The 23624-nt window shown below is 34.9% G+C and overlaps 1 protein-coding gene across 7 annotated transcripts in view; it reads left to right on the top strand.

Moving 5' to 3' along the window:
* The window catches only part of WAC (WW domain containing adaptor with coiled-coil), a 93305-nt gene extending 70895 nt beyond the window's left edge, over nucleotides 1–22410 (top strand). For 5 of the 7 annotated variants that reach the window (XM_020284137.2, XM_012788786.2, XM_012788784.2 and 2 more), the window contains 7 exons: nucleotides 9867–10112; nucleotides 11867–11989; nucleotides 12919–13067; nucleotides 15560–15681; nucleotides 17532–17718; nucleotides 18882–19009; nucleotides 20954–22410. In XM_020284137.2, the coding sequence (XP_020139726.1) occupies nucleotides 9867–10112; nucleotides 11867–11989; nucleotides 12919–13067; nucleotides 15560–15681; nucleotides 17532–17718; nucleotides 18882–19009; nucleotides 20954–21023 (1025 nt within the window). In that variant the 3' untranslated portion in view covers nucleotides 21024–22410. The remainder of the gene's footprint in view (nucleotides 1–9866; nucleotides 10113–11866; nucleotides 11990–12918; nucleotides 13068–15559; nucleotides 15682–17531; nucleotides 17719–18881; nucleotides 19010–20953) is intronic. The other 2 variants (XM_075997713.1, XM_075997714.1) reach the window with 1 other exon arrangement.
* Nucleotides 22411–23624: the final 1214 nt, after the last annotated feature.

The raw sequence follows: 23624 nt of genomic DNA, 5'->3' as shown, positions 1-23624 counted from the left end.
GAGACTAAATTAGCTGGGTGTGGTGGCACATGCCTGTAGTCCCAGCTTCTAGGGAGGGCAGAGGCAGGAGGATCAGTTGAGTCCAGGAGTTTGAGGTTGCAGTGAGCTATGATGATGCCACTATACTCTAGCCTGAGTGATAGAGTGAGACTCTTGTTAAAAATGTATTTGAAGAAGAGTGTATGTGTTGTGCATTTAATGAAAGGGTACTAACAATAGATTTAGGTCTGTTTGATGCCAGTGTGTCATGTGAGAAAAAAAACCTAAAATGAAGTCTGCTTTCTTGAGGGACAGAAGTGTGGGGAAAGCTATAAAACTCTTTACTTTTGAAGAGAATAATCCTGGTGTTCAGTAGGGTGAAACAAAGCAGTCAGGTGCTCCAGTTTAGGTCTGCATTTGTGGTATGGTAACATTTGAATATCAGTTGGTAATATCACTTTGTTGGACAGCTGTGTAACAAATAGAGAGAAACTCTGATACACTTAAAAATATAAAACTGATTTTTATCAATTGGCACCCCAGTGACCAATCTAAATTGGCTCTAACTCCACTGTACCTTATAGATTTGTGAAATGACAAAAATAGAAGGTGTTGGGTTCTTGTTCTTTGCTATGACTGAGAAAAAGAGCCAGTGTCAGGAGAGTTTAATGGGCTTAATCAGCAAGTTAGCATAAATAAATTTGAAAACAGAACAAAGTAGCCCCAGCAGCAAACTTACTCAGTGGCTTCAAGATAATTTTTAGAGGGCCAGCATGTCTAAATAGTCACATAGCTAGTTCCATAATGGGAGAAGATAGGGCAATTAATCATGCTAATTAATATGTAGTATAAGTCAGTCACTTGGAATAAAATTCCCTTTTATGTTTTTATGATATCTATAGACTAAGTGACATTTGAGTGGACCTGAATACTTTAGTATGTGTTTTAAGGCTAGCTCACATGCACAGTCATTCTCTGGCTGCAGTGGGCCAACTTCAGCACTCAGTTGCTCTTTTTAGGATTATTAACTAAATATTTATAAATAATTAAATTGGCTGTGGAATTATTCAAATATGTACTGACCAAATGAATACTTTGGTGGAGGAATTTATTTTTAATAAGTTTAACTAAATTAAGTTTAGTCAGCTTAATAAAGATGGCATTTGAACAGTAGGGCAGGAGAAACAAGCATAATCAAAAGAGCATTAGAAATATTGTAAGTTGAGGGTAAGGAAGACCTTAATCAAGACCCCAAAATGCATTGGCCTTTAAAAAAATTTGATAAATCTGACCATAAGACATTTAAAACTTTTATTTGACTTAGAGGTACACTAAACAAAGGTTGAAAGACAAATATCAAATTGGGAGAAAATAACTTGTAACATATATAACAGGCAGATACATTAAAAATTCAAACACAGCAGTGTGAAAAAGTCCAATAGAAAAATAGGCAAAGAATATGAACAAGCAACTGGAGAAATTTTAAATTGCCAGCCTTAGCTTACACTGTATACAAAAATTAACTAAAAATGGATTGAAGACCTAAATTTAAGAGCTAAGACTTACAAGAAAACAGAAGATCTTCATGATACTGGATTTGACAGTGCCTTCCTAGATATGACACCAAAAGCACAGGCAACAAAAGAAAAAATAGATGCATTGGACTTCATCAGTTGCAAAAAATTTTGTGAGACAAAAAGTGAAAATACAACTCATAGAATGAGAGAAAATATAAATCATATATGAGATAAGGGATTAATATCCAGAATATATAAGGAAGTTCAACTTAACAACAGCAAAATAGCTTGACTCAAAAATGGGCAAAGAATGAGTAGGTCTTTCTCAAAGAAGATATTCTAATGGCCAATAAGCACATGAAAATATGCTTAATATCATTAGTCATTAGGGAAGTGCAAATCAAAAATCACCTCATATCCCCTAGGGTGACTAATGCATTAACTGCCATGTGAATGCATTAACTGCCATGTGAATTATACTTAACTCACGCTAGTTTTGAGCCCAGGGCCTTGTGAAACCTATATAACTCACATCTCTTTACCTTGGGAGCATGTAAGTCATGTACAGATAACAATAAAAATAACAATTTTTTCATTAAATTGAACGAGATCATTTTATTTCAAAGTTTTTATTCTATTTTTATAATAAAGCACTATGACTACAGGGGAAAGAAAACTTTTTTTCTGATGTGGCAATGTTTTGTTTTTTTAATAAAGGAAACAAGTTGTTGAGGATGTGGAGAAATTGGAATCTTTGTACATTGCTGGTGGTAGCTTAAAATGGTACTGTTGAATACGGTTTGGTATTTCCTCAAAAGGCTAAACATAGAATTATCTATATGATCCCACAGTTCCACTCCTAGATATATACCTCAAATAATTGAAAGGCAGGAACTCAAACAGATATTTATATACACCAGCGTTCTGGATGTGTGTAGTAACACAGCATTAGGTAGAAAAATCAAGTGTCCATCAACAGATGAAAGGACAAACAAAATATACATACAATAAAATATTCAGCCTTCAAAAGAATTGAAATTCTAATACATGCTACAACATGGATGAACCTTGAGAACATTTCACTAAGTGAAATAAGCCAGACACTAAAGGACAAATATTGTATGATTGCACATGTGTAAGGTACCTAGCTAGCACGGGCAAATTCATAGAGACAGAAAGTAGAATAGTTGTTGCCAGGAGCTATTGGGTGTGGGGAGGTGGGTGGGGAGTTGTTATTTAATGGGAACTGAGTTTCTGTTTGGGAAGATGAAAAAGTTCTGTGGATAGATGGACAGTGGTGATAGTTGCATAAAAATGTGAATGTATTTAATGTCACTGCATTATACACTGAAAATGGTAAATTTTATATTATGTATATGTTACCAGAATAAAAACAATGCAAGAGAAAGATTGCCAGTACATATTGAAAGTTAAGATTAAAATGAGATTAGTTTTCATCCTTGAGGTTAGTGATAATAATTCAATGTGGGGAAGCAAGTTTGTGGTAATGTGTAAGTTGATGCTGCTAGTATGGAGGTCAGTTTAGCAAAGTCTGTTAGAAGTTGCTTATCTATTATATATATTACATGAAGTTGCTAATACATTAAAAAACCAAGTTAAAAGAAATACAGCATCTGTTATAAAACATCAGCAACATATTTATGTACATTCACAACTGCATAGAAAAAGTTCTAATATATATGATTAAACATAATCATGAATTTTAAAATATGAGTCATAGTAAGATTATAATAGATATTGTCAACTAGCTACCTTAAATTTTTTCCTACTGTACTTGGCATATTTTACCTTTATAACCTGCTCCACGTCTCCGTGTAACACCATTACTACAAAATAGAAAAAGCAGGCTGCCTTTGATTTAGCAGTAGTTTGAGCGTCACATGTTCCTATGGTCCTGTTCAGTATTACAGCAGCTGTGAAAACACCATAGGAAATTTATGATTAGTAGTGCAGTTATTACTAGTTATCTTATCAGATCTTATTGTATATTGAAAAGGAGTTATTTGACATACCAGAAAAATGTAGGTCCAAAATAAATTTTGACTTTGGTTTATGCTAAGGTGGTTTGAAAAGATGCCTATAATTAGAAAAGTTGAGTGTAAATATATATTTTTTAAATTTTGACTAAACATTTTATTGTATTTCATAAGATGCAAACTCTTAATTTTAAGAGCCCACCCAATTCCTTTGATACAAGCATCCAGTATTTGGCACAAATCATCTGTTTCATACACACACATACAATATATCATACAAACAAGTATTTTTCTGCATTTACAGCACTGAACAAGTCCAGTGAATATATATGGAAATCTAGTGCATATTGAAAAATGTAATGAAACTGTGTACTTTTCCCCCCTTTTTTTTCCAGCATATTATAGGGGTACAAATTTTAAGGTTGCATATAATGCCATTGCTCCCCCTTACCCCACAAGTCTGAGCTTCCAGCGTGACCATCCCCCCTGACTGAGTGTAAATATTTTAAACCTTTAAAAGTTAGGTTATATTAATAGATTTAAGTCTAGTCTCTGGTAGGTTACTCCCCCTTGTGCCAAAAATGGGAAATACAAGTGAATTATCATTAAGCATAATTACAAAGCATAAGGGGAGGAAAAGATGTTTTATTTCTTAAAGCAAATATACACAATTTAAAATCAAGGACAACATATAGAACATATCAATGAATTGGTTAGAGATCTACAAGTCATAGAAATGTTAAGTGTGACAGTGAGGGACAGTTTAAAATAGCTGAGGAAGAGATCACTAAAATATCTTTATAAAGATCATAGGCACACAGGCATACACACAAAGTCAAGAAGCTAGAACTAAAACTAGATACCATTCCATTACCAAAGACTGATTATGAAAGAACATTTGAAGTAACTTAGGTTTCCTGAATGCTTTGGGAAAGTTGGCATTGAAGGAATGAGAGGAGGGTTAATCTTCCAGAGCAGAAGAACCAGTTGAAATGACTTCATGATGTAAAAGACTACATTTATTCTCTTACGTAAATTAATTCCTTGTTTTTAACTATTTCCAAAGATCCATATTTTCTGTTAATGTTCAGTTTGATACAAATCTGTCTTGAACATTATGACATATATTAGTTTCACATCATAATAAATTAGATTCCAGCTTAAAAGGTTTCAGACAAATTATGTGTTAATTAAACTGAGCTTTCGATTGGTGTATACAAAGCACACTCAGTAATTGTTCACTTGTTCCGAATAGTAGTTGTGTTGCCTTTGTTGGTATAATAAGTGGTTATTTTTATAAAGTTATTTAAAATAAGTCTAAGTTAAATTTGTCTCTAAAGTACCTAGCTTTATGAATATAATATAAAATGAGCTATTCATTGTCTCCTTCGACAGTTACACTGATGGAGATCTAAAGCTTTCTCCCTAGTATCATCAGTTTTTGATGCCAATCAAAGCAGTTGGCCTGGAAGTTTATAGAGAGTGCACATATACATGCATCTGTGCCTGCATTGCAGAATTCAGTCATCAACTGGCATCCAGTCGACAAATGTATGTTGATGCCACGTCCTATTCTGCATCAGGGCTACAGAGATAAACACAACAGAATTGCTCTCCTGAAGGAACTCGTGTTCTGGTAGAAGGGAAATATAATAAATATTGCTATACAATAGAAAGTGCTGGGTAATTTGGTAGATCTGTGTTAGGGCCACTCGGAACAGAGGAGGAGGAACACCCAGCCAACACCTTAAATATGAAACCTACCTTTTTTATTTTAATGGTAAAACTGAAACTACCTCTCAATAGAATTTTATATTTGTATTAATTAAGCTCAATCAGTTATTAGTTTCCAGTTATATATGTAGATTGAGGGACAGTATAAGAAACATTAAATCTGTAATATACTGTGGAAGGGCATTTGTATGAGTGTGTCTTTTAGGGCGTGAGTGGACCTGATTGTAAAATAGTGGAAATATAGTATGCTGAAGACTTGCCTGAAAGGTGGTTTAGTTTCCTGTTGTTGATCTTATCCTTATTCCACTCAGTTCTCCATGTTGGGCTATATTTTAAAATTGTGTTTCGGTTATCTTTTCTTTTTAAAAGATTAAAAATATATATCTTTTTAGAAGTTTTTAAAGTTAAAAGGAACCTCGGAGGTCCTCCAGTCTGTTTTTTCATAACCAGCAAGGGGTGCCAGAATCACACAAAGGACTTTTATAGGTTGTGCATGTGCCTAGACCTCCATGGGTTCATTAGATCTGGGTTGGAGCCTGGGTATCTATATATATTTTTATATCTTCTGAGGTGATTCTGATAGGCAGTCTGTTGTGAACTAATACTCAAAATCAAACCTTTTAATAGAGAAAACCTGGTCTTCGGAGATGTCACTTGCCCAAAAGTCCCCACCCAACAGTCCCCGTAGGTAGGGTCAGCTGATTTCCACACTAATCTGTAATCTTTCACAAAATTACAAAAATCCATCCTCAGAGTAGATAAACCTATTAAGTAGAAATTAAGGATGTTTAGATTTTGTTGTTTTATTTCTTTATGGTGATGTGCATTAATTAGTTTTCTATTTGGGGATGTTCGCTTGGCTTGAAGGGCAGTACTGAAGGACTTTTAAGCTCATCTATTAATTTTTCAAGTTTATAAATGGATTTTGGCAGCACCAAAACAAAATCGAAAACACCTTGCACCTCCTCTCCAACTTGCTGCTTCTGCTTGTTACTAAAGGCAGGAGAAAATCCCCAGAAATAACAAAATGTGAGGATAATTTCATAGGGGAATAAGAACTAATTTAATTGTTTGTGCAGTAAATAAAAAGAATTGGTTTCATTCTGAACATTAATCAAGATGCTCCTAAGTTACATGTGAAAGAACCTTTGAAAAGGGATATATGAGACCTCAATCTCTACAAAAAAAAAAAATTAGCTTGGCATGGTGGCATGCGTCTATAGTCCCAGCTACTCGGAAGGCTGAGCTGGAAGGATGACTTGAGCCCAGGAATTCGAGGCTCAAGTGAGCTGTGAGCTGTGATTGTGCCACTGCACTCCAGCCTAAGTGACAGCAAGATCTTGTCTCTAAAACTTTTTTTTTTTGTGAGACAGAGTCTCATTTTGTTGCCTAGGCTGGAGTGCCATGGCATCAGCTAGCTCACAGCACCCTCAAACTCCTGGGCTTAAATGATCCTCCTTCCTCAGCCTCCCGAGTAGCTGGGACTATAGGCGTGTGCCACCATGCCCAGCTAACTTTTTTTTTCTATATATTTTCAGTTGGTCAATTCATTTCTTTCTATTTTTAATAGAGACACAGGGTCTTGCTCTTGCTCAGGCTGGTGGTCTCAAACTCCTGAGCTCAAGTGATCCGCCAACCCACGGCCTTCCAGAGTGCTAGGATTACAGACGTGAGCCACCATGCCTGGCCTAAAACTATTTTTAAAGCTGGGAGATATAGTCTATATAATAACCAACAGTAGAATTTTGACAAGGAAAAAATTTATCATTTTATTCAAGTTTTTTAATGTCAATGAATCCAGAACAGAAGGCTGAAAATAATGGGGGCATTATCCCACACTAAAGGACTCTCTTTTATAATGTATACCTTACAAAAAGAAAAATGTCTTCAGCCTTCTGAGCTGATGATCATGTTTAATAAACACTCCCTTGAAATGTACGTAGAACTGCAACAAGAGCCACAGTTCAGAGAGCTTTTTATTCTTAGGTCTTTGACCATGATAGGAGTGGTGTGAAAAGACTGAAAAGGGAATCCCTTTTCAGCAAGCTGACTGGACAGTCTTGAAAATCTTTAAGAAATGAGTGTGTATGGGAAATTAAAGCTGCTTTAGAAGGTGTTCATATTTAGTCTTTGACCAATATTGTACAAAACGTGAACATCTTGAATAGTTCAGTGTGAATGTTAGCAAATGGTCTTTTTTTAATACTCTTCCATTAATGTCACTGTATTAATAACATTCCATGGAGTGAAAATAATCAGTTTGTGCCTATTTTCTTGTTGGTGGTCATTTGGTTTGTTTCTGCTTTTGTGCTAAAATAAAGCAAGCACAATGCTGCTATGATAACTATTAAATGTTTCTTCTGATGTATATATATATCAGAGTTTCTCTAAGGGTATGTAAAGGGAATTACTGGGTCATGAAGTGTTTGTCTTCAATTTATCTTTATAATGCCAAATTACTTTTCCAGTGTGGTTCTATCAATTCATTTTCCACCAGGAATGTTAAGTAAATGTTCTCACTACTCCTTGCCAACATTTGGTATTGTCGGACTTTAAAATTTTTGCCCATATGGCGAATGTAACAGGATATCTTGCTTTATATTACATTTTCCTGATTATTAATAAAATTTTGAGCATCTTTCCTTGGATTTCTTAGCCATTCAAGTTTCCTGTGTGTGTGAGAAATATCTTATGTCTTGTACATTTTTCCATTGGATAGTGTATCTTTTATTTATAGTTCTTTAAAATATTCTTGTTCATGATACTGTGGATATAGTTGTTTTGTATTTTGTAATAGAAATCTTCTTGATATAAAAGATATGTTACTATGGTTTTTTTCTAAGCTTAATGATTTAAATATATATACACAAACCTTAAGTTGGTTTTAATTTATTTATTTATGAGACAAAGTCTTGCTCTGTTGCCAGGCTAGAGTGCCATGGCATCAGTGTAGCTCACAGCAACCTCAAACTCCCGGGCTCAAGCAATCCTTTTGCCTCAGCCTCCCAAGTAGCTGAGACTACAGGCATGCACTACCATGCCTGGCTAATTTTTTCTGTATATTTTTAGTTATCCAGCTAATTTCTTTCTATCTATTATAGAGATGAGATCTTGCTCTTGCTCAGGCTGGTCTTAAACTCCTGACCTTGAGCGATCTTCTGGCCTGGGCCTCTCAGAGTGCTAGGATTACAGGTGTGAGCGACCACGCCCGGCCAGGTTTTTTGTTTTGTTTTAAATGTAAGTTTTTACGTATAACAGGACAAATCCTGCTAGCTTTGTTTTTCTTCCGGAATTTATAGAATCTTCAGTATTTATATTAGTAGTTTGTGAAATAATATTAAAAAATATTATTGGGGGTCAGGCATGGTGACTCGTGCCTGTAATCCTAGAACTTTGGGAGACTGAGGCGGTAGGATTGCTTAAGGCCAGGAGTTTGAGACTTGTCTGGGCAACAAAGGGAGACCCCATCTCTACATTAAAATTTACAAAATAAAGTTTTTTAAAAATGATATTGGGGCTTTGATTACAATTGTATTCAATCTATATAGATTTGAAACAGCAGCTTTAAAAGAATTTCTGTGGCGCTGTGGCTCACGCCTGTAATATTAGCACTCTGGGAGGCCAAGACAGGCGAATTGCTCTAGGTCAGGAGTTCGAAATCAGCCTGAGCAAGAGCGAGACCCTGTCACTACTATAAATAGAAAGAAATTAATTGGCCAACTAATATATATATAGAAAAAATAGCCGGGCATGGTGGTGCATGCCTGTAGTCCCAGCTACTTTGGAGGCTGAGGCAGAAGGATTGCTTGAGCCCAGGAATTTGAGGTTGCTATGAGCTAGGCTGCCACCACGGCACTCCCTCTAGCCTGGGGAACAAAGCAAGACTGTCTAAAAAAAAAAAAAGAATTTCCGTGTATGTTTTATTATATATCTTTTATTTCTAAATATTATGGGTGGGGTTTTTTTGTTGTTTATTTTTACTATTGAAAGGGTTCTTTTAGTGCTAATGATCTTTAAATGCTGCAGAGATAGCTCATTGCCTTATATATTTAGTTATAAAAGGAAAGTATGTGGCTCTAAAACTGAACATTAAGTATAAAAATTCAAAATAAGAGTCTCCTCTCATTTATCACATTCTTAGCCCATTTTGAAGGGGCCACTGTGGTGCAAAGGCCATTGCCTTGTTTAGGTAGGTTTGTACTATGCTCTTAAATGTTTTTCACCTTATTTTATGAGACATAAATTAAGTCCTGTAGAATTGTATTGTCCTCTCATCCTAATTCATGGAAACTATTTGAATATGTGGTTAAAATATAACTGTGTTTCAGACAGCATTACTAGTAGACAGAGAGTGGTACGTTTTGAATCAGACATGAGTGTGGCTTATTATGTTTTGTGACTTCAAGCAAGTTTTATGATCTTTGTTTTCTCACCTGTGAAATAGGGACATTAAAATGCCTACTTATTATTCCAGACAGTCAAATACTTACTGAGTACCCTTTAATATGATCCCTTGTAAAGAGTTCAAAGAAATTACTTGTATCAGGTACCTGACACATGGGAGATACTATTTTGATATTTATTCCAGTTTCTTCTCTTTGGGTAATTTTTTCAGCCTCATTATCTTCTTTTTATTTAGAATCTACATCAGGAGACAAATCTGTATCACATTCTTGCACAACTCCTTCCACATCTTCTGCCTCTGGACTGAATCCGACATCTGCGCCTCCCACATCTGCTTCAGCAGTCCCTGTTTCTCCTGTTCCACAGTCACCAATACCTCCATTACTTCAGGACCCAAATCTTCTTAGACAGTTGCTTCCTGCTTTGCAAGCCACACTGCAGCTTAACAATTCTAATGTGGACATATCTAAAATAAATGAAGGTAAATTTTCATAGTAACAATTTTTAAAGATGTGTTTGCATTGTGCAAAATTATGTAATTAGTGAAATTCCTGTTAGGAATAGTCTTATTTTCCTCTCGAAATTCATGTTTGAACTTCTTGTTTTGAAATTTGAAATTTATATCCCCTGTAGTTGTTTAAGACCATTGGTAGTATAATTGAGTTAGTAATGCTTGCATCTTCTGTATATTTTTCAAGATATGCCACATATTTATGGAGAGAAGCCATTCTGTGTGCTATATGTGTATTATTTTTAAGTAAAAACAACGTAAAGAACATTTGTTAACATTAGTATAAAAGTTTTTTATTTCTAGTATATTTCTAAATGTATGGGGATAAATAATTACAGTATTAAAATATTCTAATTACTAGGATAGTAGGATTCATGTAGTTAAGTAAAATACTTGAAAAGATTCTGAGAAAGGAGGTAGGTACTGAATAAAGTTTTGCAATTTTCCTGGTTAATTACATTGTTTAATTCCATCCTTGTTTTTCAATATTGTACTCAAGTGTTTAGGCAGCCACCTCGAAAGAAGTCTCAATAAAAGTGGATATGGTTTTAATTTTGAAAATGTTCAATTCAAGCATTAAATCCTAAGCGCAATTTTCTGTTTAGATTAATCAGTTTCATTTTGTTTACATTTTCACATAATATTTTTTTTTTTTTTTGAGACAGAGTCTCGCTTTCTTGCCCAGGCTAGAGTGAGTGCCATGGTGTCAGCCTAGCTCACAGCAACCTCAAACTCCTGGGCTCAAGCGATCTTCCTGCCTCAGCCTCCCGAGTAGCTGGGACTATAGGCATGAGCCACCGTGCCCGGCTGATTTTTATATTATATATATTAGTTGGCCAATTAATTTCTTTCTATTTTTATGGTAGAGATGGGGTCTCGCTCAGGCTGGTTTTGAACTCCTGACCTTGAGCAATCCGCCTGCCTCAGCCTCCCAGAGTGCTAGGATTACAGGCGTGAGCCACCGCGCCTGGCCCACATAATATATTTAACAGCAGTGTTAAATGGTTAAGTTCTTTTTTAATACTAGAAATAAAGCTAGTTGGTCATTATTTTTATTGTCCTCAACTTTTTTGTATTTTGACTTTATTCTCTAAGATAACTGCAAATTTTCTTGTTTCATAGGTAAATATTTCACTTAGGCAAAATGGGGCCTTTAAAAACAGTTTGAGGGAACAATATCACAAGATAATGTCAACGATAAAAGATCTTATGCATCAAAATACATGATATTCCTATGTACCAGCTTTTTTATATCCATTTTTAAAAGACTGTTGAGGTGGATGTTGATGTAGGTTTGAGTGGCCAGCTCATCTAAAAAAGCAGTCACATGAACTAGCAACCATTTATCCAGTTAATTCCAAATAACATACCGAGCACTTTACTTACATATGGATAGGTTTCTGGCATACTGGGAAATTCTGTCAATATGCTTTACTGTTTTTAAAAAGTCTCTTGGGGGGATTTCATTTAACTGATATCTTAATTTATTAGTTTAAAGGAAACTCTATTAGTTTATCTTTGTTGTAAACCTGTTAAGTTTTTTTTTTCTCTGCCTCAAGACATTGCAGATCTTTAGATTTCATTATATTACTCCTATCTTCGAGGCTTTTGAGAGTTCTGGTTTTAAACACTTGGGTTTTTCTGGGTTTTCTTTGAGCTTTTGAGTTACTAATACCACATATGCCTCTGTTTTTATTTGAATTTAGGAAATAATATGTTTTTAGTTCTTACAGCAGCTGTGACACAAGCCTCACTGCAATCTATAATTCATAAGTTCCTTACTGCTGGACCATCTGCTTTCAACATCACGTCTCTGATTTCACAAACTGCTCAGCTCTCTACACAAGGTATTCATGCTCTGATACTGCTAGAATAGCTTGCTTTTGTTTGACAATTAGTGGCAGGTGTTCGGTTTTGTTTTTGTTGTTGTTGTTTTGGCTTTTTTTTAGTTTTTGAAGAAAATTTAGTTTTTGATGAGATTTACGTTATTGGCTACAGTAATTTTATGTTTGGTTTTTATGACACTAGCATACACAGTAGTATTTTTATTTCCTTTTTATCTTTAGATGAAGTGAGCTTTGACATTTGTCCTAATGTATTGCTATCAAATCTGTAGTAATATATATATATATTTAATTCAGTTTTTAAGTTGTTTTACTCCAAAACTGAAAGTAAACTGTTGATATACTTGTATCTTTATGAAACATTGCATGTATCTGAAGAGTTGAGGTTTGGGTCAGGTTGATGTTAGATGGTGTTTGAACAGATGTGAAATGCTCAGTTCCTACCTTGAACTAGCTATTCCTCTTCATGAAGATATCCACATGGGGAGGAATATACATAGGAACACATGGGAAGTGAACGGGTCACTTTGTCAGAAAGCTGAGAAACTGAGCAGGAATACCTGGTCTGGAGTGGAGGTATAATGGTACAGAGAGTCATACAACTCTCTGACTAGCCTCGCGAGCAGGAGACTGCAGGGGGTAACTCTGCTTACATGTGGAATAAGAAAGAAGAAATAAGGATGTTGAGGAGGCCTTCATGTGAGACAAGGTTTAGGTTTAGCTCTCTTTTTCAGCCTCAAAAAGGAGAGTGTGCCACACCAGGTGTGCTTACCTCTTAACACACAGTTCATTGAGCCAGTGAGGTCATATCTGACTTATGTTCTCTGTGGGGGGATAGGGTGTGAAGAGTGAGTCATAGATCTTCACCTCATATATTACAAAGGTTTTTTAAGTTTTTTGTTGTTGAAGTTAATTGCTTCATTCTTTTACAGCCCAGCCATCTAATCAGTCTCCAATGTCTTTAACATCTGATGCATCATCCCCAAGATCCTATGTTTCTCCAAGAATAAGCACACCTCAGACTAACACAGTCCCTATCAAACCTCTGATTAGTACCCCTCCTGTTTCATCACAGCCAAAGGTATGTCTCTTTGGAGGGAAATTTGGAAGCGGAACTACTTACTTTTCGAAAATTATTGTTTTAGGATCTGTATTTTAGAAAAGGTCCTCTAAGAATGAGGTGAAGTGAATGACAGGTGAGTGATAGCTGATGCAGGTTAAAGTTTCTGAGTTCACTGAGGGGTGAAGGGGGGACTTGAATCTGGGCCACTTTTTATACACCACCTGAGCCCATTCCCTATTGGCTTTGGGATTTGTGGTATGAAGAGCCAGGATAAAGAAGATATACTGAGTCGGTCTTAATATTTATAGAATTTTCGAACTCTAAAAGACATGAGAGACTATGTTTTCCAGTGTTTTTTTCATACTTTTATTTAAAAAATTAGTTCTGTACTAAGAGCTTTATGTGTATTATATTTGACCTTCACATGAGAATCACCTACTTCATTTAATAGATAAGAAAATTAAACTTTCATTTAAGTCTAGTTTTTTGTGGTTATCAGAATTTGAAATCTAGGTCTTTGTGAATACAGAACTCATTTTACCAAGCTGTACTGCATGTGTATTTGTCCAAGCAAAATCTTAACATGGGTGGCTCCTTAGAGCACAGTTAGAAAATTGCTGGTCTATTCTTACCTATGAACAGGACCCTAGAATTCTATAGTAAATTTTATATCACATTATTTGAGTCTTGTCCATAATTCATAAGTAAATTCCACTTGTACTCATTCTTTGCTTTTTAACATGCCACTAGTAAAACATTGAAAGGTTTGGAGTTCACTGTGATAAGTTGTGATTTTTTTTTTTTTTTCAATTCCTAATGGCAAATGTTAGGGGTGAATTTTTTTTAGTACTTGTGAAACAAAGAATGCTAAGGGATTCTTTATTCAAACAATATCTTAACCAGAAGCCAAAAAATAAAAATGCATTGAAACATAGCTTGAAAGTGATAGTAGGCTAACTTTTAGGTGTTCTTATTTTTCAACCCTTCCCTCCCTTGGCCATTGATTTGTGCTTGTTTTAGGACCATTCTATATTGATTTTTTTCTTAGTTGCAAGTTACAGGTGTTAGTTTATAATGCAGTTCCTTGTCATTTGCCTGTACTTTGGGGCAGGGGAAGAATTAAAATGAGAGTTTCTGCAAAAGAGACCTTATTTTTAGAGCTTAGAACTTATCTTCAGAGTGGTATTTTAAGAGTACAATAGATAGTAGCTAAAAGTGAAATGAGCGGTAGTAGTTTTACAGTCAGCTTTGCATTCAAAAAACCTTTTCAAGTTGTATTAAAGAAATAATTGGACATAAGCTTATGTAATGTAGAACTTACTAAAGTGTACTTTTTTAAAGAGACTTTTGACTAGAATTGATAGATAATATTCAGAAGTAACAGGACTTTCCAGATTTGTTTGGGAGAATTATTAATCATTCAGAACAAACAGAAAACTAGCAGCTAGAGGATGTGACTTAATTACAAAAGGCTGCATCTGCCTTTGTGCCTTAATTTGGGGCTTGTAAACTGCTTGTTTTCTCCGCCTGTGGCATCTGAATATAAGTAGCCTGTGTATCCCCTTGACCTCTTGGTCTACCTCTGTAGGGCAGCATCTTTGAAAAACTCTTTGGTTGAATTTGTGTAGTTCATAGATCAATCTATATATTTCTCCGTATGTGGTTGAAGTCTGAGCAGCTATATTTGTATGATGCGGTAACATAGATATTTACTTTTACTGATATAAAAATAACATGCTGTGTTAGGAAGGTAACTTTATTGCATTGGGCCGTATAACAAAAATAAATCTAATTTTTTAGTTAAATAATTTTTTTTTTTGAGACAGTCTCACTCTGTTGCCCAGGCTAGAGTGAGTGCCGTGGCGTCAGCCTTGCTCACAGAAACAAACTCCTGGGCTAAGCGATCCTCCTGCCTCAGCCTCCCGAGTAGCTGGGACGACAGGCACGCGCAACCATGCCCGGCTCATTTTTTCTATATGTATTAGTTGGCCAATTAATTTCTTTCTGACAGGGTCTCGCTCTTGCTCAGGCTGGTTTCGAACTCCTGACCTCGAGCAATCCGCCCACCTCGGCCTCCCAGAGAGCTAGGATTACAGGCGTGAGCCACCACGCCTGGCCTAAATAATTGTTTTTGTTAAATAAATAGTTAAGTTTCAAAACTTAACTGTCTTCTAGCTATGTGACCTTTGGCAAGTCCTTTGTTTTCATTTCTTTAATACTCCAGATTTTGCAGTGTTTATAGTTGCTGACTAGATTTGCGGGGAGAGTGTGGATTGGATTTGAGGGCCTAAACAGTAATTTACCCAATTAAATGTTTATATCACTAGTATTAATCTTATAAAACAAGACAGCCCTGCTCTCCTAGTGAGAGAATAGAAATAATTTCTATTCTCCTGGAGAATAGAAATAATAGGAAAGTTTCATTGGTACTAGAACTTCTGCTTTTCTTTAGTTTCCATGCTATTTGCCTACGTGTTAGAAGCCTGTCTCACCAGATTTTGACATTTCAGGTCAGTACTCCAGTAGTAGTTAAGCCAGGACCAGTGTCACAATCGGCCACACAGCAGCCTGTAACTGCTGACAAGCAGCAAGGTCATGAACCTGTCTCTCCTCGAAGTCTTCAGCGCTCAAGGTAAGTTGATACTATTTATGTACTGAGATACGTTATCTTCTTTATTATGGCAAACTGCTGTGTTCGACTATGATATATGCATAATAGAATTTAATATTGGAAGAATCCATAAGTAGCCTAAAATAGTTTCATGTATTATAAAATGTACAAAAACAGATCTTATATACAACAAGTATATAATTGTCTTTAGTAGCGAAGCTTGGGTTATTTTGAAGAACATGAATCTTTAAAATTTTACTTAGAATATGATAGGTCTCAAAATATAAATAATACTTATACAAAAGGGGCACATGATTTTACAATACTTTGTTGGAAATTACATCACTTTTTAACCTCCTGATAGCAGTTTTGAGTTGAGTATATTGGTGAAGCCAAAAATCTCACATTGAAAACTTGGGCCAGTGTTTCCCAACTGGTATATGTCAGGCTTTCCCAATACTTTCAACTTTGACCCTATACGGATTGCTTTTTTTTTTTTTTTTTTTTTTTTTGAGACAGAGTCTCACTTTGTTGTCCAGGCTAGAGTGAGTGCCGTGGCGTCAGTATAGCTCACAGCAACCTCAAACTCCTGGCTCAAGCAATCCTCCTGCCTCAGCCTCCCAAGTAGCTGGGACTACAGGCATTCGCCACCATGCCCGGCTAATTTTTTGTATATATATATATATTAGTTGGCCAATTAATTTCTTTCTATTTATAGTAGAGACGGGGTCTCGCTTTTGCTCAGGCTGGTTTCGAACTCCTGACCTTGAGCAATCCGCCCGCCTCGGCCTCCCAGAGAGCTAGGATTACAGGCGTGAGCCACCGCGCCTGGCCCGGATTGCTTTTTAGATAGTTAAATAGCACTGTATTATGTTGTCACTTTTCTTTGTATTGACAATACAACCTTAAATGAAATTTATTGAATGGTTTTCATTTGATTGATTTTCCTATTTTTATTTCGTGTTATGAGTTGGCAAAATAATTCAACTGTTGTTTTTGTTGTTTTTTGAACAAGCATTTCAGAACTTAAACATCCAAATGGGAGTTGTTCCCTTCAAAATAATCACCTTGGGAAGCTGTCTGCTTACTCCAGCAATGTTGCCATTGCTCAGAACATTTTTGGGAAATTCTTCTTTTAAATTGTCTTTAGAGGCTGCAGTATTATTTTAAATATCCTCAGTGATGAAAACACTTCATCCTTTGGGAGATTTAGTTTTTGGAAATAAGTGAAATTCATTCAGAGCCAAGTCTGGTGAAGCAGGTAGGAAATCAGCTTGGGTGATTAAATTTTTTGGTTCTCACCACCGTATCCCCAATCCCTGGCCCAAACCATTGAGTTTAAAAGAAGATAAACAATCTCAGAGTGTTACTTTTTTGGTCTTGTTTTGCCACTCTGCTGTCCAATAAAATGCCTATGCTTTTGCTTCATATTCAGCAGAACACTTTGTCCTGTTGTTGAACAGTCAAAGGCAATATATATTTTCCCCTCTTTTATCTAGATGTATGTGAATACAGTCTTCAGATGTGACATACTAGACAGCTGTTAAATGTGCACATTTCTTAGTGATATTCTTCATAGTGCTTGTGGTGTGCAAAATCAACAGGTCTGCTGTCACATTTGGAGAGTCACAGTTATTTTACTGTTGACTCTGACAGTAGTATTAAAAGGGCTCTTTTTTCCCCAAAGTGTATTGAGAAATACATGATGATATACTTTGGATTTTTAATTCTGTTTGATGTTAAAAATAACAAATTTTTCTTAAGAATTTAGATATCTTTTAAATTAAAACAAGTTACTAACAAGCAATTCCTAAGATACCCCAAAACTACTTTTAAACATACTACACATTCAATTCTGTTTTCTCTTCTAGTAGCCAGAGAAGTCCGTCACCTGGTCCAAATCATACTTCTGGTAGTAATGCATCAAATGCAACAGTTGTACCACAGAATTCATCTGCCCGACCTGCGTGTTCATTAACCCCTACGCTAGCAGCACACTTCAATGAAAATCTCATAAAACATGTTCAAGGATGGCCCGCAGATCATGCAGAGAAGCAGGTATGTTACCTTATTGACAGCCCATGCTTTACCTTTGAGTAACTCGCAAAATAGGACTTCATTCAACTTTTAGAGAATCCTAATCTAGACCACTATACATTCAAGCTGTTTTTAAAATAACTAGTTGCTAATTTGATTATCTGTAGACATTTTATAAAATATTTGATATATATTTATAAAGTAGTTAATAATTTTCTGTGGTTTCACAAAGTAATTTTTTTATGTGTTATTTTTTTTTGTAAAGCCAGGGTCTGGCTATGTTGCTCAGGTTGACCTAAAACTCCTGGCCTCAAACTATCCTCTTTTACTCCCCAAAGTGTTGGGGATAGTATTTTAATACAATTATTGTAGCTACTATTACCAAGTACTTAGCATTTAGCTCGGTGCTAAGGCCTGTGTATTTATTTTCTTTGCTGCTTAAAACTGCTAAGCAGTGCAGATAATGAGTTTTCCAGTTACTGTTGTGCTTTTGCCAGTCAGCCACTCTGATAGTTTCAGAATCCATTATCTCACTTCAGAACTTTATCTCACTTCATTGTTCACAGTTACACATTTAACTCCTTGTTCTTCTACTCCCCCCCCCACTACTATACTTAACTAGTATTTAAAAAAAAAAAACTATTAATCTCATATGACTCTCCCAGTAGACTAGCAACTAGAAGTCAGGTGACATTTTTTTCTTTGGGATGGGAGATTTTAGGACATTGTAGGTTACTGCCATTTGCCTCTCCTTTTTATTAGATAACTGACCATCTAGGGTATTCTGAAAGTCAACAGAAGATATGTTACGTGTGTCATGATACAGGAGTATAGTGAGGCTCTTTGATCAACATTATACATGAACTTGCAGGAATGACAGGCTCTTTGGCTAACCCAGAATCTTTTATTAACCACAAATTAAGAGTCCTTTCCTGGTGCTATACTATCCTGAGATTAGAAATGGTATTTTTTAGAGAAACTTGATGGGAAGATCTTAAAAAAGAAGTACCTTCCATCATTAGAGACATTTTCTTAGAATCCTTTTTCTTCTTAATTTCTCCAGTATTTTTGTGTCTTTAAAGCAGAGGTATTATTCTATAATCTTGGTGTAAAGAAATTTAATATTTTATTTTGTGTATGTTAATGTGATTTATTTCATATGGTCTTTATTCCTTTAATCATAGGCATCAAGATTACGTGAAGAAGCCCATAACATGGGAAGCGTTCACATGTCAGAAATTTGTACTGAATTAAAAAATTTAAGATCTTTAGTCCGAGTATGTGAAATTCAAGCAACTTTGCGAGAACAAAGGTAAGTTTTTAACTGAAATAAACGTTTCTTAGAATTATGTATCTTAACTCAAAATAAAGAACATAAATGAAGTTTTATTTGTGATTTTTTTTTTTTTTTTTTTTTTTTTTTGAGACGTCAGCTTAGCTCACAGCAACCTCAAACTTCTGGGCTCAAGCGATCTTCCTGCCTCAGGCTCCCAGGTAGCTGGGACTACAGGCATGCGCCACCATGCCCAGCTGATTTTTTGTATATATTTTTAGTTGGCCAATTAATTTCTTTCTATTTATATTAGAGACGGGGTCTCGCTCTTGCTCAGGCTGGTTTTAAACTCCTGACCTTGAGCGATTCTCTCGCCTCCAGTTGTGAGCCACTTTGCCCGGCCTGTTTGTGAAATTTAAAGTTCTTTTTGCTATATATTGTATCATGTTGTGTAACTATTTTCATAATTTAATATTTCTGATGACGGATAAGGCATATTGATTTTATTTTTCTTAACTCATGGTAAATAACTTCATTAGGCTTCTTCCCTTATAACTCCATAAGCTACAATAATGTATTATTTAAAAAGTAAAATGTTGACCGCAAGTAATTATAAATGTTCCCTCTTGAGGTTAAAACTCTTCCTAAAAGGTATTTATTTTAGTTGAAATTTCAAATTACTATTTTTTTTTGTTTCTGTTTTTGTTTTTTGTTTGCTTTTTTATTTTTTATTAAAAGAATTTTTTCTTTTTATTTTATTTTTTTCTATTATTTTTTTCTCCTGAGCCCTAGTGCTATATCAGATTACTATTTATATTGTCCTTGTACCACCAATAGATTCCTTGGAAATAACAGAAAGAATTTGTCCTTGAGCAAGTTTAGTGATGTAGTGTACATGTTATTTTAATTTTTTTCACCTAGACTCTTGTCTCATTTATTAACCTACCATTTGCTCAAGTAGAATATCTAAGTCACAATAAATAGCATAGGTTTTTTAAAATTTTGAATGCTTATTAATTATAAAATTGAGGACAAACTTTCAATAGCTTCATGTCCTGTGTGTATAAGTTACTGGATTACAGGTTGAATTACTCGTCATGAAATCACAAACATTGAATAAATACCAAATGGGAATTCATGTTAAATTTGGAAAAGTGAGGTGGGTTTTTTGGTTTTTGTTTTGGTGTTTTTGTCTGTTTTTATTTTTGTTTGTAATTATTAAAGTTTCTGGAAGTACTTTTTGAATATCAAATATGATTTTTTTCACTATAGGATTTCTCTGAAAGCAGTTCCAACATGCATAAAACTTCATTTTGGCTTGCTAGACAGATCATTGACTTTTAGGAAATTACATTATTCATTCTTGCATCTTAGGAAAACAGTATATACAAATATCAAGCCCCAATATGTATGCTTATGCCTACTTCACAAGTAAAGGCGGTAAATACCATGGTTCACAGAAGAGAGAGGTCTAAAGGGGAAACATTCTATGAAGTTTATGGGAATTTAGTTAACTGTGGGATTTGTGCTTTATTTTTTTGTTTTAAACATACAGCGTATCAATTGGACTTTTATTTGGCTCCATTTTCATGTACCTACGTCTACACTGAGAATTGCTCTTCTAAATGATTACCCTCTTATACTACTAGTTAATGCTAATCTTACTGTAATAGTGGGTTTATCTTATGTTTAATATCTACTGCTTTTCAAAAAATATGTGATTCAGTATATAGAGTAACAAATTTTAAATCATTATATTCAAAGTAATCACTGAGAAATTGCTAGAAAATGAAAACATTCTTTTGTCATCTGGACACTTTAGTATATGTATCATGTATTAAAATGGTTATTTTGTCTTAAGTGTAAACCAAAGCAGTTTTTAATTTAGTCTTAGTTATTTTAAGACATTTTTGTAGTTAAAAACTTGGTTTTTCTGTAACATTTATGTACACACAAATTCTGATATCTGCTTTTATTTTTCAGGATACTATTTCTGAGACAACAAATTAAGGAACTCGAAAAGCTAAAAAATCAGAATTCCTTCATGGTGTGAAGATGTGAATAATTGCACATGGTTTTGAGTACAGAAACTGTAAATCTGTTGCCCAATCTTAACATTTTTTGAGCTGCATTTAAGTAGACTTTGGACCGTTAAGCTGGGCAAAGGAAATGACAAGGGGACGGGATCTGTGAGAGTCAATTCAGGGGAAAGATACAAGATTGATTTGTAAAACCCTTGAAAATGTAGATTTCTTGTAGATGTATTCTTCACGTTGTAAATATGTTTTGTAGAGTGAAGCCATGGGAAGCCATGTGTAACAGAGCTTAGACATCCAAAACTAATCAATGCTGAGGTGGCTAAATACCTAGCCTTTTACATGTAAACCTGTCTGCAAAATTAGCTTTTTTAAAAAAATTTTGGGGGGGTTAATTTATCATTCAGAAATCTTGCATTTTCAAAAATTCAGTGCAAGCGCCAGGCGATCTGTGTGTAAGGATACAATTTTGAACCATACGGGCAGTGTATAAAATATCATGAAACAACTGTTTCCACACTTGCACCTGATCAAGAGCAGTGCTTCTCCATTTGTTTTGCAGAGAAATGTTTTTCATTTCCCGCGTGTTCCATTTCCCTCTTGAAATCCTTGATCTGATTTTATCCATTTTTTAAAGCTCCTCTTTTTCTCCTTTCTTAAGGCACTGTTGCTATGGCACTTTTCTATAACCTTTTCATTCCTGTGTACAGTAGCTTAAAATTGCAGTGATTGAGCATAACCCACTTGTTTGTATAAATTATTGAAATCCATTTGCACCCTGTAAGAATGGACTTAAAAGTACTGCTGGGCATGTGTGCTGAAAGTACATTGATTGCTCAAGTGTAAGGAAAATGGCCCAATGAACATGGTCGTGGGAGGGGAAAGAGGAAACAAAGCTAGTCAGATGTGAATTGTATCTGTTGTAATAAACATGTTAAAACAAACAAAAATTGTTATTTTTCTTTTCCTTCGGTCAGTGCATATTAGAATTTGAACTACCTGGGGATTCTTTAACAGAACTATTCTTGTTGAATATTTATACTTAATTGAAATAATTCCTTATGGGAGGTTTTTCTTTAAAGCATATTAACAGGAAATTGTGTATAAGATATTTAATGAAACATGAAATTCAACAAGAATGATTAAGTCACTTCCCAAGTGGTTGTCATTTGTTAAACCCTGGTTTACCTGTCTTGCTATTATGACATTTCATTTTGAAGGATGTTTGTGTTGTAGCTAACTGTTCAAGTCTGGTGCTGACTGCTGTTCTTAGCCATCACAAAACGCTAAATTTGTGTAATTGGAGCTTCCTGCTGTTATCTGAAAATGGTAGGAAAGCTCAGCTTTGTATATTGTTTCCTAAAGTATATTAAAATAAAAAAAGGAACTATTGCTACTATAAAATTACCTTGACTTTTTTTCTTTGCTAAGTTATTAGTCATGTGGTCTTAGCTTAACACTGCCAACATTGTATCAAATCATCGGATTTCTGTATGCAAAAAAAATTTTGTGTGTGTGTGTGTTTTTTTCTACCCTAAAGATTATTTTAACTTCATAATCTTAGCATCTGATTTACAGGGTCCCCCCCATCTGTTGAGGCAGATATATGCTTCCAGAACAGCCAGCGCCAAGGGCTTGTTTTCAATGTTAGACATCAGCCTCGATGTTACCAGATTCTGGAATACTGAAATTTCAAAAATGCCCTTGTGCTTTAAGCGTATAGAAGTTAATGCTTAAACTTCTCAATAAATTTTAAAAGTAAACTGTAAGCATTAGTATTGTTGGTGTTTTCTAAAGTACAAAAATGTTCCAGTGTAAATAAGAGGAATTAAAATCTTATGCTGGAAGCTGATTTTTTTCTTGTAACCTAGAATTTTTTTTTAAATGTATGAAAAAAAGTCATGAATTATATCGCCATGAAATGTTCATGCCTGTAAGATTGTTAATGTTAACATTTGCTGACCTTAATTAGTGCATGTAAACGAAACCCCACAGAGCTGTGATAAGCTAAAACCCTTACTGTATCTTTTCTAGAAAGAAGTGAGCGATTTGTTACTTAATAGGCGAATGTTTCCTGATCAGATGGCAACTTGTGATGTAGGCAGATTTGAATTTGATTCACTAATGGCTTTTTGATCCTGTTGCTCTTCCTTTGTTTTCAAAAAATGTTTACATTTTGAAATAGTCACATATTTAGAAGATGTCTAATGTGAAATTTCTTAGTAAATTTTTAAATGCAGAAAAGTAAAATTTTTGTAATGTTTGATCCACTTATGATTCTGTAGTAAAATATTTTAAATATTGCACTTTAATACAGACATGATGTCCAGCTCCTTACCTACTTAAGGTAACTAGGGAACTTCTATTATAATAGGCATAATATCCTGATACACACCTTATCTAGTTGGCCTGTTGTCATACATTAGAACATGTACCTTGGTTCAGATGATTTCAAGATAGAAATACTGAATAGTCCCTAGGGAACTTGAGAGTTTTTTTGTTTTAAAAGCTTAGTAGTCTTCCTTCCAACCTTAAAAACTGTTACTGTAACAAAACATTAATATGAAGGTGAGTCTATTAGAAATTTCCATGAAAAATCAGCTTTTGTACCTTTCCCC

The sequence above is a fragment of the Microcebus murinus genome, chromosome 25 (assembly GCF_040939455.1).
Source record: "Microcebus murinus isolate Inina chromosome 25, M.murinus_Inina_mat1.0, whole genome shotgun sequence".
Classification (NCBI taxonomy): domain Eukaryota; kingdom Metazoa; phylum Chordata; class Mammalia; order Primates; family Cheirogaleidae; genus Microcebus; species Microcebus murinus.
This window is presented reverse-complemented; position numbering and strand designations above follow the sequence as displayed.